Below are 17,692 nucleotides of genomic sequence, written 5' to 3'. Positions count from 1 at the left end.
GTTCTGTGGTCTGCACAACCCTGCCTCTTTGACGTTCAGTGACCAGATAATAGCAACCGTGTGCCTAAAGATATGGCTAATCAGGAAACAGCCACACAAATACATATACCAGGTAAAAACAAGTAGGCCTACAGCAGCGCCAAATAATTTTTTTCCTTTTTTTCATACACCGAGGCTGTGATCCTTTAAAAGTGTGTGTACATACTCATGCAAGTCTTACCTGTCAGTTCCCCTTTGTCACCTCTGTTAAATTCATAAGAGCATAAAATTCGTTTGAAATCGGGCAAATCCGCCATATTTTTGAATGCATCACTCCTTGCACCTCGGAAAACATGCAAACAAGGGAGATAACCAAACGGCAAGTTTACATGTCTGACACCACTTGCATGTTTGGTATAGAAATACAGATGATTTTTTCTCAGTCCGCACGAAGTGATTACTGTGATATATATAGATAATCATTACTGAGAGTAGAACATAACGCGTATATTATCGTATTCTTTTCCGGATATAATCTTCTTATTGCCAGTAGACTTTTACATTAATTTCACATCAACATGTAATGTTATATTCTGTATTTAAACGTAAATCTGCCATTTATAGCCGCATACGCGGCCACGCAGCTGAATACGATACGGCTGGCCCCTGCTGCCCTCATTTGTGGAGGTCAAATGTCAACAAGAGCAAATGCTCTAGTTTGATCCTCTGACGTGTGATTTGTAGATCTAATGTCAAGGGGACTGAAGCCAGCTAGCACGTGATAACAACAAAAGGACATTATAACTAGCATTAGAAGGAAGGGATAGTTTCGTATCCAGCTGCTCGACCTCTCATGCGCGCCGTATACATGGCGGCCATTTCGTAAATGAGAAGTGAGCGGAGATGCTGGATGCTGAAAATGGATGGATATATACCCTCGGAATGGTCGACATCTCTTGATGGTAAAAATTAGGTGCCCTAAGACCCTAATCATTGTAATTGAGTTATTGGGAGGGCTTAGTAGGGGTTAGTAATCAACTGTTTTCCGAAATTTTACAATTCATCTTACAAGGGTAAAAGGTATTTATCCATGACTACGCAAGCGTCAGTACAAATATAAAAACGCGTAGCGTAGTTATCCAGGACTACGCTAGGCCTGAATTATAATTCTTGCGATCCGTCGTTCCCGTCGTCTTGTGTGCCTGGCCTAAGAGACTGTGGGAGAGACGGGTAATAGCAAACCGCCTGTCCGAGTTGACAATATAATTATAGACGTACAGCATAGAGAGTAAGACCAAAGCATCAGTGTGATAGCTGGCAAATGGTCACACGTAATCGGTGAAATGGGCTACAGCCTCTTGTCAATTTACCTCAGTCAGGGTTTTATTCTCATTGTTCATAAATGCGTAAATAGTAGTAATTTACACGCCCCCAAGCACCATGGCTTAAACAGAATCCGTACCCTATGTTCTTCAGTGTTAGAGGCGAGACACTTCTTTGTCGCGCGAAGTACGGTCCCTTATCATTACAACCAAAGGCCACACATTGTGGCCTCCTGGTGGAGACATTTGGGAGTTCACAGCCACTTTCTCGATAATAACGTTTGATCAGTTAACTACTTTTTATAGAGATCAGATCAGGCTACCGATGTCCGCTCCTGTTAGAACATTCAGGTACACAGAAAATGCCTCGTATGACGAGGCATCCGGTGAGGAAACAAAATTGTCCCAGTATCGCAGGACTAGTCAGAGCACCTGGGTCGCCACGGGAAGCAAGGAACCCCATTGGTAGTCTCTCCTATCGGGTGAAATTTACGGGCGATCCGTCAATTCTGTATAGCAGGGGTCTCCAAGAGAAATTTTAATGGAACTCTGCAGACGAGCATATCACTAGAAACCATGAGCCAGAGAAACTTAAAAAAAAAAATCTTAAAAGTTTCAAGCTAACAATAAACAAGTGATGATGAGAGTATTTTTGTCTTGGTAACAAACTGATAGAAGCCAAACAGTTTATCATGTATATGAAAAATAACACAAAATTTCGGATGCTTTGTTCAAACTTTTTATGCAAATGAACTCCTTTGGCAGGTGATAGGGCGAGTGATTGATATAGCTCTATAGGGAGGGTGTTGGCCATGGTGCTGTGTCATGTAAGCTAGTTTTGACGTCTTAGTTCACAATTTTCAGTCGTATGATGAGTAAAGTGTGCTGCCATGTACGAATACGGTAACTTTCATTAAATTAACAGAAAAGACGACACAATATAACCTTAGCTATTTTGGTAGAAATGCACATAAAATCCACTTTTGATACGAAATTCTTACGAATCGATGGATGCGCCATGTTAAAGGAACCGCAGTCACGATGTTGCGTCGGTGGTACGCTAGGTACATATGTCTGAAAGGCATAGTAGGCGGTTTAGATACTGATTTCATTCGTTTAGAACATTCTTTGCGTTTTTTCCAACATTATTGAAAACTGTCCACTGGTCCTCTCTGTATCACTCCGTTCTAATTTCACACTTTCTTAGTTCTTTGGTGGTTTGTTTTAAACGTCGCTGTGGGAATTGGTCATGTGATAATTGACCCAAACATCCATTTTGGTTAACGGCACTTAAAGGAATGCCTGTTCCGCCATATTGTCAACTACATGAGTACAATTTTATTTGAAATACACCTCGATTATGCACCTTGGATCAGCCCTAGACATGCAACAAGAACATACTGTTTACATGGTATTAATTCAGTACCAAACAAATATTCCCTTGTCTCCACAGTTACTGTTATTCAATACGTTTGTGTGGTCTTACACGACGTTCGATGGGGATTACTTCAGTACCTCAAACACACTGATCTCGCTCCTGATGAACATCTCTGCAGCAGATGGGAAAGCCGAGCCCTGTACAACGAGTGGTCAAAGCCAGGATTTCTGATTGCCTCTACCCAGGAAAATGACCACATTAACCGTCTAATAAGTATACAATCTGCATGTAGGTATACGGATGCTGAGCAGTGCCATATAGCGTATAATTCCTGCTGTATTGTTGATGACAACAAAACTGTAGGACTTAACACTTTATTATAAGAATACATTCAGGACTGCAGCATGGAGAGTAAAACAAGAAGCGCGATTATAGTGTGGTACTTGGCAAATGGTCACTTGCACGTCACGCCGTCATTTTGTCAGTTTACATCAGAGTTTTAGTCCATCTGTCCGTGTAAATGCTTACCTAAAAAGCTTACCGGTGATCGTAACAGCCGTTTATTAAACGTAAATGACCTGGAATTAGTCAAAATGTTGGGCTATCACATTTAACAAACAATACCATGAAAACAGCGCGAAGAGAACAGGCCTGGGGAAGTCCGATTCAACTACTGCGATAGGAAAGACAGAGGTACTGACAACATTCGAAATTAAAGCGTTTGATAAGACTTGTGAGTTTTATAATCTGCTTTCCAGAACCATGGGCTTTCTGAGCCAAGGGAGACTACTTATGGTCCCTTGATAAATCAACTGACAAAGCACCGGAACACAGCTAGATGCCGACAAAGTAAAGACGACTACATTGAGAGTAAAACCAGAGTAGTGTGAAACGACAGTATGAAAAGTATGAAAGTTGGCAAATCGTCAGACGTATTACCAGTGAAATCCGACCTAGTGTCAGTTTACCCTCAGTCAGGGTTTTAACTCGACTGTTCATGTATATGCTTGAAATGTAGAAACGTATGCCCCTCTAGTACCTTGATCAGAATTAAGTAAAAAGGATGATGTTAGTTGCAATTTATTAGAGCAATTCGCGAAGAATTACTCAAAATGCTGTGTTTTCATCACATTTTATATACAGTCTCATTATACAGGGGGCCTGCGTGGCTCAGTCGGTTAAAGCGCTAGCGCAGCGTAATGACCCAGGAGTCTCTCACCAATGCGGTCGCTGTGAGTTCAAGTCCAGCTCATGCTGGCTTCCTCTCCGGCCGTACGTGAGAAGGTCTGTCAGCAACCTGCGGATGGTCGTGGGTTTCCCCCGGGCCATGCCCGGTTTCCACCCACCATAATGCTGGCCGCCGTCGTATAAGTGAAATATTCTTGAGTACGGCGTAAAACACCAATCAAAAAAAAAAAAAAAAAAAAAAATCATTATACAGACCGTGAGCCACATGAGCTAACGTTAAAGGAAACCTGAACATAAATGATTTTACGCCTGCCTCATGTAACCAAAGTACCCAGTATGTTTTGTTATACAGTTGACATCGAATTGAAAAATGATTAAGATGTACTGCATGAGATATCCTATTCTCCCTGTTGGTATGATACTTACCTTATTTAATACGCATGTATTTATACGAAAATTTTTGCTAAACGGCGCCTCGCTGATCGTTTTAAACGTCCTAACGTCGGTTATATCAGTACCAAGTACCGTTACTTTGAATTCTAAATTGGTCTTAAAGGACTCTCCAGATGGTACATTTTATCTGAATCTGTGTTTGTACAGAGACAAACGAATTCCTGTCACTTTACAAGATGATAGTTGTAATTTGGACATTGTGAATTATCCTGACTTAGATATCAATTGTTACGAGTCCGCAACAGTGAGCACAGATAACTATGACGCCTGTCTACATTAATGAAAATACTTTAATACTACAACAAACATAACACTCTACAACTCTACAACAAATATAACACCTAACACATTTCTACAATTACACCATGCTGTGTTGACCCAGACACTATAAATAGAGATTACTTAGCTGAAGAGCTAAAGTCCTAGTTTCAGAACGTCCCTTACATGCGGTTCCGGAGTAATCCGGAACAACAGGCGAAGTCCTGATACGAGATTCTAGGACCTTGCGCGACAATAGGCGAAGTCCTGATACAAGATCTTATGTCCGTACTCGAAAGTCCGGATAATGGATCAGATATGGTGGCAGCGTTGGGATGGTGGAAGTCCTCCAAATAATGGGCCAGATATGCTGGCAGCGGTGAGATGGTGGAAGTCCTCCAGATAATGGATCAGATATGGTGGCAGCGGTGGGAATGTGGAAGTCCTCCAGATAATGGGTCAGATATGGTGGCAGCGGTGGGAATGTGGAAGTCCTCCAGATAATGGGTCAGATGTGGTGGCGGTGGTAGGGTGGTGGAAGTCCTCCAGATAATAGATCAGATGGCCTAGACGGTCAATTATGAGAATCCTGGTACATACACAGATCTCAAGGGGGGCAGCCTTTAGTGTACAGTCCACGTAATCGACGGCAAGTCCAAAGCGGTGTCCGGTGCATACAAGTCCATCGTATTCCAATGCGAATACTACAGACTGTCAGTACCAGTAGTAAACGAAGCGATGGTCTGCTTCTCTTGATGTTCACTGTCTGGGTGGCCTGTCTAACTGGGTCACGGCTAGGTCAAGTCTAGGATTAGCCAATCATCCTGCCTTTGTAGATCACGAAAGGTTTGAAACCTTCTGAAGCCCTTGGGTCGACCCATGGTGTAAAGCTGTATGAAGCCCTCTGAAGCCCTTGAGTCGACCCGTTGTGTAAGGCTGCGTGAAGTCCTCTGATATGCAGGCTGGTTTATAGACGACTATAAATATTCCCTCAACTGTCACACAATGTATATCCAAGGGTATACCCCAAATTTTACAATGAGTATAATTCTCTTGTAAGTAAATATGGATAAAATGTCTGAAACTGTAGATGGTTGTGGGTTTCCCCCCGCCACTTGGCCCGGTTTCCTCCCACCATAATGCTGGCCGCCGTCGTATGAGTGAAATATTCCTGAGTGCGGCGTATTCTACTAATCAAATAAGTAAATAAATCCAGAATATCTGCTTCATAATTGTGTCTATTTCCGCTTAACCTGGAGCTTGGGACCCGTGTATTCATCGCATTAAATTACGTCGTCACGTTGAATAGTTGCAATGACAGCGCACCATAGATATTGGTTTCATTCATTTGTCTATAACATTCTTTGCGTCTTTCCATCATCTTTGAAAATTGTTGACGGCTTCCTGAGTTTCTACTTTATAATCTGTAGTTCTTTGGTGGTTTGTGTTGAATGTCGTTTTGAAAAGTGGCATTGCAATTAATGACCCGGAACGTTCATATTGGTTGACGGCTGGTATATTAATGTCTGTTTCGAATAGTTCGGGTTGGTACTTTGATGTCGGGAAATTAAAACCAGTTTAAGCATGATATCTGTAATATATTTCAGACAATCGTAAACGAATTTAGCCGTCATCCGATTACTTGCATTATTACTTTCTTAAACGTACTTTTAAAATTGTTAACCGATAAACTTAAGAAATCAGATGTCATGGAAAGACAAGAAGTGGGATAGTTTCCTCTGATTATAGTGGAAGCTCTAGGCTTACATGTAAATCATAAAATGTTGCCGCCACAAAGATCTGAGTTAATCATAATTTGAAACTATACAGTGGACCATGTTGCTTAATATCCCGAACACATCCCAATACACATACAGAAAATATACTTGTAAATATAAAATAATTAAAGACCTACAGCATGGAGACTAATACCAGAGCAGTGACGACAGTGTAACAGCTGGCAAATGGTCACACGTAACCGGTGAATTACAACCTCTTGTCAATTTGCCTCAGTCAGGGTTTTATTCCAATTGTTCGCATAAACGCATAAATACCAGCAATTTACACGCGCCCTTGCACCATGGTTTAAGCAGAGTTAGGTGAACAAATGATGTGCAGTGATGTCAATTGCAACGTATTAGACGTAACTTAACTGGAATTACTCAAAATGCTTTCATCACATTTAACACACAATCACATTAAAACAATGTAAAAGGACCAGGCCTCGGGGATGCTCAGTCCACCTGCAGAGTCCCGGTTTGAATACAGTATAATTCAAGACATACAGCAAGGAGAGTAAGGCTAGAGCAGCGACGACAGTGTGATAGCTGATAAATGGTCACACGTAACGGTGAAAGGCGGCCTTTTTTCAATTTACCTCAGTTAGGATTTTATTTTAACCGTTTGTGTAAATACATAAATAGTAGCAATTTACACGCCCCCTAACACTATGGCTTAAGCTAAGGCTGTTCTAAATACTATTCTGGTTTGCGATTTCGGATTTTACGAAGTCACACCTACATTCGGATTGGGTGAAATTAGACAACTAGGAAAGAAAACGCAAGAGGCCGTAAGATTTTGAGAGTAACTCTACTTAATATAATTAAAGACGTACAGCATACAGAGGAAAACCAGAGTAAACACAGTCTCTTGTCAATTTACCTCAATCATGATTTTATTCTGACTTCATGAAAATGCATAAATCGTAGTAACTTAAACAGACCCTAGTACAATGGCTTAAACAGAATTAGGTAAAAAGAATGCAGTGATTTCGTCATTGGTCTCATAAATTGTTTTGTTCTAGAGCAGACATACGATGCCAAATTGTTCAAGCTATACACGAAAAGTTGCATGGAATAAATCCCTTAGATATCGGATTTCACCCGTGACCAGCAATACGTGTGACCATTTGCCAACTATCGCATTGTTGTCTCCGCTCTGGTGTTGCTCTATGCCCTAAACAAGCTTATACACACCAAAGTAGTATAACCAGACAGCTCCTTTGCAGAGGTGGAACACTTCTTGATTGCATTGCTATAGTAAATTCCGAGGGCTGCACTGGAAAACATTTGTCAAAATTTAGACAAGTAGTCTTAAAGGTTACATCACAAACATCAACAATATTACGATGACTTACAGAGCTTTAGTTAAACTCAGTGTAGTACTAGTTTACAAATTATAAATTAAGCCTCAAATAAAATGGGTTTTGACTTTTCGAAACGGCTAACTATTATAATGCTACAGTTTTTGCTTACCATAACATTGTTGGTGATGTAGTCGTATATTCATCTGATTTCTTTCATTCGCCTATAGATCATTCCTTGCGTCGTTTCATCATTATGAAAAACTTTCGACTGCTTTTCTTTGCATGAATCCGTCCTAATTTCTTATTTATATAATTTCATTGTTCTTGTTGGTTTGTATTACATGTTGTTTTGGAAATTGATCTTGCAATTACCGATACGGAATGTTGCTTTTGGTTAACGTCTGGTATAGGCCTACGTGTGTCTGTTTTGACGCCTAGATGACAATTTTAAGTCTAGTCATCCTACATTTGGATTTAATCAAAGTTTCAACTTTCGTCTTAAAAATGGACGTGGAATCGGTCTCCATGACAAAGTTAATTAATAACTAATAACTTTATTTGCGCGTAGCCCGGTTGAACACTGCGCATTGCTGTGTTAAGTTTTTTTCGTGTGAGGTTTTCTCGTTCATCAAGTTAAAACCTGATTTTATGTAAGGCACCACTGTGTGGCCAACTCAACAATTTATACAAAAATTAACTGGATGATCAGGATGAGATACATATCATTGAATGCAGTCAAGTTGAATTTGCATGACTCGAGATTTCCTTGTATCAGTGACACGCAGGAGATTGTACTATTTTGCACATACAAAGAACATGGAATAAGGGAATGTAGTAGTTCTTACATTTTAGTGTTAATATTTCAGTTTGTATATATATATATATAATAGTTTGTTTTCAAAGGCGCGCTCTGGGCTATGTGGTGAATATTACTTCTATCATTTCGAATCTCTGTGTTGCTTTCTGTCAGTGGTATGCATTGAATTGTATTATTTTACGGAATGCATAGAAGCTGGTATGTACGACTGTAAGATGGTATCTATGACGAATGGACTGATATGTCCATAATCGGTGATAGGCGTTCATATCAACTCTTCGATCTTCGGCCGGAGGCGGAGGGGCCTTCGATTAGCGGGACAGGTCAGTAGCGAAAGTAACGATGGTTAGTCAGTGATGAACAACTCAGAAAGAATCGGTAACGACAGTTGATTGTGCCAAAGAACAAAGTCTGTGGAATGGGTCCGTAACGAGGCTGTGACACCCTACCATTAGCCGTTCAAGGCTGGACATTCACGGTCGGACCGTCTTTGTTACGATGGGATTCCCATGTCGTGCTCACATGGCCAAATCTTCGCTGGACAGCTTTATTCAGCCCTACTTTGCCTTCTGACACAGGTACTGTATATGCCCAGTCCTCTTTCCGAGGCTACTCGAGGAGGGTAATTAGAAATGACCGTTCCCTTTGTTGTACACACTGGAGAGAAGCATATGCCTTCAGGGCTGTTTCCACAGCCGCTGTTACTTAGCAGCCAAGCGTAATGGTGACTGGCCTGTGGTGAATGGGAGGTGATTGGAGTGAACTGCCTCGCCACCCTGTCGCTACTCCTTGTTGGGGGCCTACATTCCACAAAAAAGACTACCATTCGGGTGGGTTTCCACATGTACCGATATCTAAACAACACTCTGAAAGGGACAACTTTCCAAGCGATTTAGTGGGATCGTCCCTCTCACTCTTATCAGATGACCAGTCACGTCTCATCAGTGTCAAACATATGCACAAAAATTGACTGCTCGAGTATGAAATTTTTCGTCACAACTAAACTTTCGTTAACTCAAAGAAAAAACGGACTGGAATGTGGTTGGAACAATTTGTTTTTTTTATTATTATTATTATTGTTTTTAACGTAATGCATTAATTAATTGTAGTCAGTCCTTTTAAATTTGATTCAGGGGAAATGTATCGATGTTCCACAATACAGAAATATGCAGTGTTTATTGAGACATTTGAGAGTCAAATCTAGGCCTCAGACATTGCCAGTTACCAGAAACAATGGACGTTAAGCTCATATGCACAGTTTGTCGTTATTTATGTTCAACATGTTATATCCCGTCTGTTGTGAGATAACTTAAATCAACATCATTACTTCAACAAAAAATTGTGACCAGGTTATCCCATCAATTTGAAATATCCCCGTGATGCCTCCCAGGTGAAAAAATAGGACCTTGGCCCTCCAGGTAAGCTTGTTGTAAAACGCGACTAAGCTAGAGCGCCTGTAAGCAGAATAAGTCCACGTCAAATTTGTTCTTAACACGTGTAATGTTTTAAATCTCAGTGATGCTGTAGATAGATATTTAAAATGTATTTTTAAGTTTATTGCACAAGGACTATATTTTACGATACTGGAGGCATTTGTATAAGAACTATATTCACTGAATTTTAAATGGATTTGAGCTTAAAACTTGTCTTTCATGCATGTTCTGACCGTTTCGAAAATATCCGTCTATTTTGGTTTTAGATGTTCTCATGGCATTGGAAACCATGTACGGTCTCATCATTCAAACATTTTCTCGCCAGAATATTGCAGAAGTGGCGTTAAGCCATAATCATTCATTCGTTCATTTATTCAATTTGAAATAATATTGCACCATGGAGAGTAAAACCAGATTAGCAACGACAGTTTGTAGTTGGCAAAGGGATCCAGCATACAGCGTGTGCTGGTCTCGTGAAAGTTATTCCTGCAAAACTAGTGTAAATCACATTCCTTTGAATGCATTTATTCTAATTTTCTGAAATGTTACAAGAACTACAGTTCTCTTGTAAGTATGATCTACGATTAGAATATAACAGAAGAAAAGCAACCCCCGACTACTGAAGTCATCGCTAAGCACAATACTCGAGGTTATTTTCCTTCTGTTTTATGCAAAAGGCTACTTCAATTTACTTGACACAGATGTAACATTCTAATCTGTTGTATATTTTTACATGATGTTTGTTGAACGTTGTTTTGGATGCTGATAATGCAATTATATGGACACGGATTGACGGTTTGAAATTAATAATGCATCCACTCCTATGGGGCTAACAAAAATGATTGTAGAACTTATTCTATTTACATCCCATAATGAAGTGTCCGTAGACCAGGATTAAATTTTTAGATTCATTTTTCCTTAAACAAATATGAAAGATATAAAGATGGATGCCAAACAATGAATGCTTAGCATATATGTTGGGATTTTTGTACTGAATTTAAGTCCTCGTAATAAAAATACCTTGTGATCTTAGCAGTGTTAAACCGTTACCTAAGTAAACTACCATGCACTCTCAAGTACAAAACTCCTCTCTGTTATAAGCACGTTATCGAAACGGCACATCTTGGATCATGTCGTACTTGAACTGTGATTTGGATATTTCGCTTATTATTGTAGAGACATATGTTTCCCCGGTCGCGCTGCTTTGATAAACGTGAGAACGGCCTAAAATACCAATTAAATAAGTAATAAAATATTTTAATAAAATTACATTATATGTGACAAAGGAAGGTTCGTGTGATGTAATTGCGTATTCAGAAAATGGTCAGTATTGGTATCTCGACTATATGACTTACATGACTGCAACTTACATTTTACTACTACCAATTCAGCAAACGTTCTACTTTTGTTAGATTTTGTCTAAAGGCATGCATTCCATTTTTACACTCTGTGTCTGGTGTTTAAAGGGTATTAAATTCCAAAAAGCACTACGACAACTCTATTTTTGCTGTCTTTTACAATGGGTGTAATTCGCTTGTGATATAATGTAGAAGATTTTATAGCCTTTGGCACTAACTGAGTCTCATTCCGCTAGGGACCTGCTCATGGTATTGAGTAAAATAGTCACGTTGGACATAGGAACAGTCAGTCATAGGGCAACCAAGGTACATAATATTTATTAACAGTGTATAGTTTATCATGGTTTACGATTTGGATACCAACTGAATATAGAACTACAGCAGGGAGAGCAAAACCAAGACTGTTGCTCGACTCGCCACTCGGGAAGTTTACAATCAACGTAGGCGTAAAATAGCTTTGTGGATCGGGCCCCTGATTTTTTATAAATTTTAGTTCCCAGTTAGTTCATGTTGAACCTTGTTTTGTAAACTCGTCTTACGAATATTGATTATGGAACGTCCATTATGGTTGTCGAATGGTGTACCAATGTTTCTTTAAATTGCTGAAGTTTGTTACTGCGTTCAGGATATCTGGCGATCTGTGTCATACTTGTATCCAATTCCGCTTAATCCGGAGATTAGGGCAGCATAAGGATTCATGTTCATTACATCAACACCGTGCCTATACCAACAGTTGCAATCAAAGGGCGCCTGAGAAAGCTTTATTTCTATTCAGACTTTCAGTCATTGCTGTAGGTGGGATGGGCGCATAAATTATTATTTTAGCATTTACATGAACAGTTACGTTAAAACCCTAGCAGCCCCCAGATCAGAGAAATTGACGAGAGGTGGATTTCATCGTGACATTTTCCTAACTATCGTACTGTCGTCGCTACTCTGTTGGAATCCTTTATGCCGGAAAGTGGGTGCCCAGTAGCGATTCGGGCCGAAGCTAGATTGCCAATGTTTTATCAGTTTCAGCCTTCATAGCTAAGGCAGGAATGAACGATAGACTACACGGTTTATAGGCCCGAATTACTCCAGTCAGGAAAGACACCCCATTATTCAATCACTATGAGTTGGGAACTTGATGTGAATGTCATGCCTAAAACATACTTGTGTTCCTTGGAGCAGTGGAAACTGATTGTTTCTCTTTTACATGTTAACAGGTTTATTTACTCTTTACTTGTATATAATTCTTTCTTATATATTTCTTTGAGACCCGCTGTTTTTGGCTCGTTTGGAAAGTGGTGATTTTATCCAGGACTTCACGGTTTATGACCGGTGAGGGAATGTCGAATTTAACACTTAGACTCATTGATACCAGACAGACATGCCTTCCTTTAGATATATTACGGCCCGTTTATTCCAAGTTAAGTAAACTGGCAAAAGTTGAAAGTGATCTGGCCAAGTTTGCACGAGACAATGGCTGAAATCTAAAACGAGGTTTCACATTTTTCAAAGTCGGTCATTGGAATACCACAAGTACACCACGGAGGGGCGATCCATGTTGATAATGGCAAGACCCACTTCTAAAACAACCAATGCCACCAATTCCCCGCAAAATGATACAAGAAAAGAAATAAAACTGGTTGCACGCAAGAGTGTGATGCAAGCATTCCAGGCATGACGTCCGATTCAGATTTTAATCTCATTTAGTTTGTGAATAATTTCCATGAGGAATAGACACATAGGTATCTGAATAGAGGTGAAACAAGCGCTTTATTGATGCAATAGACTGAATGTTTATACATCCCTTTTGCAAAACAAAACGGGTGTATAAACAGGGTCGAATGACGATAACGACGATAATTTCGACAATTTTCTTGGTCTTGTTAAATGTGATGACAACACAGCATTTTTGAGTAATAATAAACCAGTAATAAATTTCAGATAACATCACTTCATTTTTCACTCACTTCTTAGGACATGCTAATAAAGGATGTGTAATTTGCTGATATTCAAGCATTTACAGTTAGAATAAAATCCCATAACTGAGGAAAATTGGTTGGAGGCCTTATTTCTTTCGGGTACATGTGCCTTCGCTGTTCGTGTTCTACTGTATGTGCTGTAAATCTGCTGTACATTTCTGGAACTTGACGTCCATTTTTGCTGTTTGATACAGTTGTCTTCCTTAGTTAGAAAATGTAGTGTATTTCTCTATATGGAGCTTTCCTTATTCTTTTCTTTTTGCTGTAATTCGAATCACATGGACTGAAATATTTTGGAAATCCTATAAAACTCAATGTTGCCGTCATTCGAAGAGTTCAAACAAATGTATCAACGCATAAACCAAGAACTTGTTTTACCAACTTACCACATCGTTTCAAACAACGTAAAAAAAATGAAGGCTTACATCGGTGTGTTTACAGTCTAGTTAACTGTTCGACGTTAAGTTTAACTATGTGGAAAGCTGTATAAAACACATTCTATATTACAGTATCAACAAAGTAATAATCAGTAAGAAAAATAATTCGTGGAAAAGGTATACAGTAAGATTGGAAATATTTATTTTGTTTTGTGGTCAAATGGCTCTAATCTGAATTCTGCAGCCATCGAAGGGCCGTTTTATATCGATATCACCATTTACAAATAATCGTATATCGGGGTTACCGGACAGGACGGTAACGAGCAAATATAGTCTTATACTGCATAAGACTGCTAGCTGTGCATGACCACGAATAAATAATTCTCAATATGTTATAAACTTCAATATGTACAAAAAACACTGCGTAGCGCACTTTGTCTACCAGTACAATCCTCCAACATTCATCCCGTGGTAGTGCATAAGACACATCAGCTCGGTCCTCATGGAGAGTCCATACATTTTAATCCTTCAAAAACATGATTTGTTTTTGACCAAGCCTGGGATATTAGTACACATAACTACCAAATATGTACTTATACAGGCTATATATTTTTTTCAAGAAACATTTTTTCAATGGCTGTGCCGATGCTCCTTCGTTTGGACACTGTGCAATTATTTCCCTTCCATTCAACGCCAAACTAAGTAGACCGATACGAATCTGTTCCTACCAGAATACAGCTGGTACATCGGACATTTTTAAATACACACTTTGTAACACAATCATATAATGCCCACTAAGGAATTACAAGTTTACAAAGGGGTAGTATAGATCCAGCCTTTAGTTTGTAGCGTTTAACAGGATTATAATCTGGCTGAAATGGACAGCCTGCTTGCAAACTCAAACCCCCAGCTAAAAGTTAGACGTTTGCAACAGTATCATTCCCCATGCCTCTCACTGACAACAAACCAACACAGGTGTATGAACTGTACAAATGCAAGTCCTCTAAGAACTGGGTGAGAGTGCTCAGTGCTATCAGGTAAATTGGTGTCCGCCTACGTATGCACATATTGATGATCACCACCTGTCTCTGAGAGCCAGTCGAGAGCTACTTTCATATAGTACTCATCGTGCTACCTCACCCCATCTCTAGTATATACGCTGTTGCTCTGCGTCCCCTCTAGTATATACGCCGTTGCTCTGCGTCCCCTCTAGTATATATGCCGTTGCTCTGCGTCCCCTCTAGTATATATGCCTGTGCTGAGTGCAGTCAAAACTGTACAGACGACATCCCCGCCTTGGAGGAAAAGCACTCTGAACACAATGGTATCTTGAAGATTTTCAAGTGAATAACGCACTCTGATGATCTGTGTTGTAACAAATCAGATTGGCCTAGCACTCGAGCGTTCCAGTCGTCAGCTCGCCTGGAGGTTTCCTGATGTCTTCTTATACCCGTTGTGAAGATTATGCTTAATTTGGGGGGTCAAATCTGGGCTAAGACGACCGACCGAATAACTCTCTGGCATACGCGGGCCCTGAACTGGAGTCGGTCTCTGTAACCTCTTACTTCTCTCTACCGACTTAGCTCCCCTTACATAATACCAATATGATGACGAAGTCCTCCGAACATCTTCTGACCTTTCCCTACTTACAAGTATGTACATCTTCTATGTGTTCACAAACGTCACACTGTACGAAACAACACCAATGAAATTTACAGTGACACCTCTCCTTAACTTTTCTTTTAAAGGTGTTGTAGCCACGGCCACAACACATAAGCTTACACCCGTCCATTCCGGGAGATGACTTCTTACACTCCCTTCCTTTTGTACCAAATGACCCTGTGACCTTATTTGGATCGCAGTAATCTGGGGAGTCTTCCAAGTATATAAGGTCTTCTTTTGTTGGTTTGTTATATTTGGAGTTTTCGGACTTAAGCTGTGTTCCTCTTTTGTTGAAAACCACTTTTGTGGCACCGTCGTATTTATCCTTTAGTCGATCTCCCACTGTCCTGAACTCCGGCAACTGTCTCCAGCACGTTTTAAGGCTACAAGAACCCGACACACCGTGACATTTACACGCTACCTTCGAGTATCTGTAAACTGCCTGAAAGAAAACAAAAATAAAATGGTTAACACGATGTGTTGAAAATAAGCAAAACCACACGCCTACTTGGCGGAATTTGCGAAAACTGAGGAAACGACTTTGTTTACAAGTATTAATGACATCAAGGCATTTGAATATAGCATAATCTCGCTTTTAATCTCAAGTACCAATAATAGATTCAAAGTTTCAGGCTTGTGAAAAAAGGCAGCGATTTTGGACAACATGGAAATGGACAACAGGCAGTATTCATCCTCGACATAACACCACACAGAGGTGTTCTAGAAGCTTCCATTAAGCTACGGGTTTGTTATTTGCATGAACAGTTACAGGAAACCCTAACGGGGTAAACTAATAAGGGTTGGCATTTTACTGGCATATTGACCACTTGCCAACTACATGTATCTGGTTTTCCTATGGGTTAGTCTTTTATATTGTTAAATTCATATTAATTGCTTTCTTTATTGCACTTCAACGTAAGATGTATATAAAGATTTGATCTATACATTTGCCATGAATACGTTTAGCTTCTTACTAGACATACAACCATTTACTCTCATTCCTAATTTATCCCTGCTCGGTTCAATATTATACTAAACGTTTTGGATGAGTGTGCGGCTTTTACCGAGTGCTCACACACTGCACATCTATAAAACCACACTCTGTGCCCTAAGACTGTCAATGTGTAGTCTCCTCGTGCTAACGACAAACGCACGTCACATAAACACAGGGGAAATAACTGTGTGCTAAATACCTTTACGCTTAATTACATTTCTGAAGCTTTATCAGGGGTCCACTCTGAACCTATAATAAATTCTTTTTTTCTTATTTCATGCTGAAGTGTACGTCTGGATTAGTCACGGCGCAATTACATAAGTAACTAACTGAAAAGCCTTTGTGAATTGCTCTTTGATGTAGAAACTTCGACGGTACGCGATGCGCAGTCGTCGCCAAGTACTGACTGACCCTGTCTGGGTTAAGCTAGTTAAGAGTTTTGCAAGGATAGGTTTATTGTAGCTAGATTTATTCGTCCATTTTTTACACTCAATGTTGTGTTTTTGAATTGAGCTTGAACTAGATCGTTCAAAGGGATTGTACAGCAAATAAACCTGACGACAAATTTCTCGTCTGATAATAAGATTTCTGAAAACATTAAGCTGTTTTAAAACATTGCGAACAGTTCCATGATTTGGGTTATGTTTTAGTGCTGTGCGCTCTGGAAGGTAAGGTACAATTTGACTCTATTTATAGACTGCTCGGTGCTTCGCTAGTTTCTGTTATCTACCATGCGTCTTTTCATACTTCCTTTTCCTGATTTGTTGCTTTCTCACCTTAGGTTACAGTGCCTTGTAAATAATGCACGCTTCACAAGTCGAGAAGAAGTGCGCGTCACAACGTTAGCGATTCAGATACGTGCAAACGCCAACGAATTTAGATGGTTGGTTTGATAAGTTTTTCGTCTGATTCAGTCAAAGCCGTCTCTGTTCATGGTTAACATTATTTCCGCTGCCAGGCTCAATGCTTGAAGAATTCAATGCTGCTGTTGCCATCACCATGTGTTGAAAACATATCTCCACGTTTGTAAAGCTATGACATATCGCGTGTGCAATAAGTACATAGTGTCCTGTAGTCACAACCAACACATCCAGCTTGACTAGCCTGATGTGAGCACAAAGCTTTTTTCATCACATTCAACTTTTAACTGTGACATTCAATGAGCCCCCTCAACCTTTCAACAACAAGAAAAACTTGCTTTTAAAACTAAGTCCGACGTTAAGAAAGTCAGTTTTAAGAAGTACAGAAGACGTCGACAAATGTTCACAAGATTTTCGTGACGGAGGTGCAAAAACTGTTACTGGTCGACTCTTCTTGAATTTTTATGGGTGACCTGCTAAAATCCCCTCTGCCCCTCCTAAAGCTTCACTAAACCCTTCCCGGTCCAAACGGCCTTTGCCATAGCCGGAAGGTCAACT

At 39.9% G+C, this 17,692-nt stretch overlaps 1 protein-coding gene and 1 long non-coding RNA gene across 5 annotated transcripts in view; one reads left to right on the top strand and one right to left on the bottom strand.

Annotated features, from left to right (window-relative positions):
- The first annotated feature begins 867 nt into the window (after positions 1 to 867).
- The window catches only part of LOC135470352 (uncharacterized), a 34,079-nt gene continuing 17,254 nt past the window's right edge, over positions 868 to 17,692 (top strand). Inside the window, exons 1-2 of the long non-coding RNA XR_010444386.1 lie at positions 868 to 941; positions 2,755 to 2,967. This is a non-coding gene — a long non-coding RNA (uncharacterized LOC135470352). The remainder of the gene's footprint in view (positions 942 to 2,754; positions 2,968 to 17,692) is intronic.
- Positions 13,354 to 17,692, bottom strand: part of LOC135470351 (protein Wnt-5b-like) — an 82,597-nt gene continuing 78,258 nt past the window's right edge. For all 4 annotated transcript variants that reach the window (XM_064749228.1, XM_064749227.1, XM_064749229.1 and 1 more), the window contains one exon: positions 13,354 to 15,722. In XM_064749228.1, the coding sequence (XP_064605298.1) occupies positions 15,261 to 15,722 (462 nt within the window). In that variant the 3' untranslated portion in view covers positions 13,354 to 15,260. The remainder of the gene's footprint in view (positions 15,723 to 17,692) is intronic.

The sequence above is a fragment of the Liolophura sinensis genome, chromosome 7 (assembly GCF_032854445.1).
Source record: "Liolophura sinensis isolate JHLJ2023 chromosome 7, CUHK_Ljap_v2, whole genome shotgun sequence".
NCBI lineage: Eukaryota > Metazoa > Mollusca > Polyplacophora > Chitonida > Chitonidae > Liolophura > Liolophura sinensis.
The sequence above is the reverse complement of the archived record's forward strand: the minus strand, read 5'-3'. Positions and strand labels throughout refer to the sequence as shown.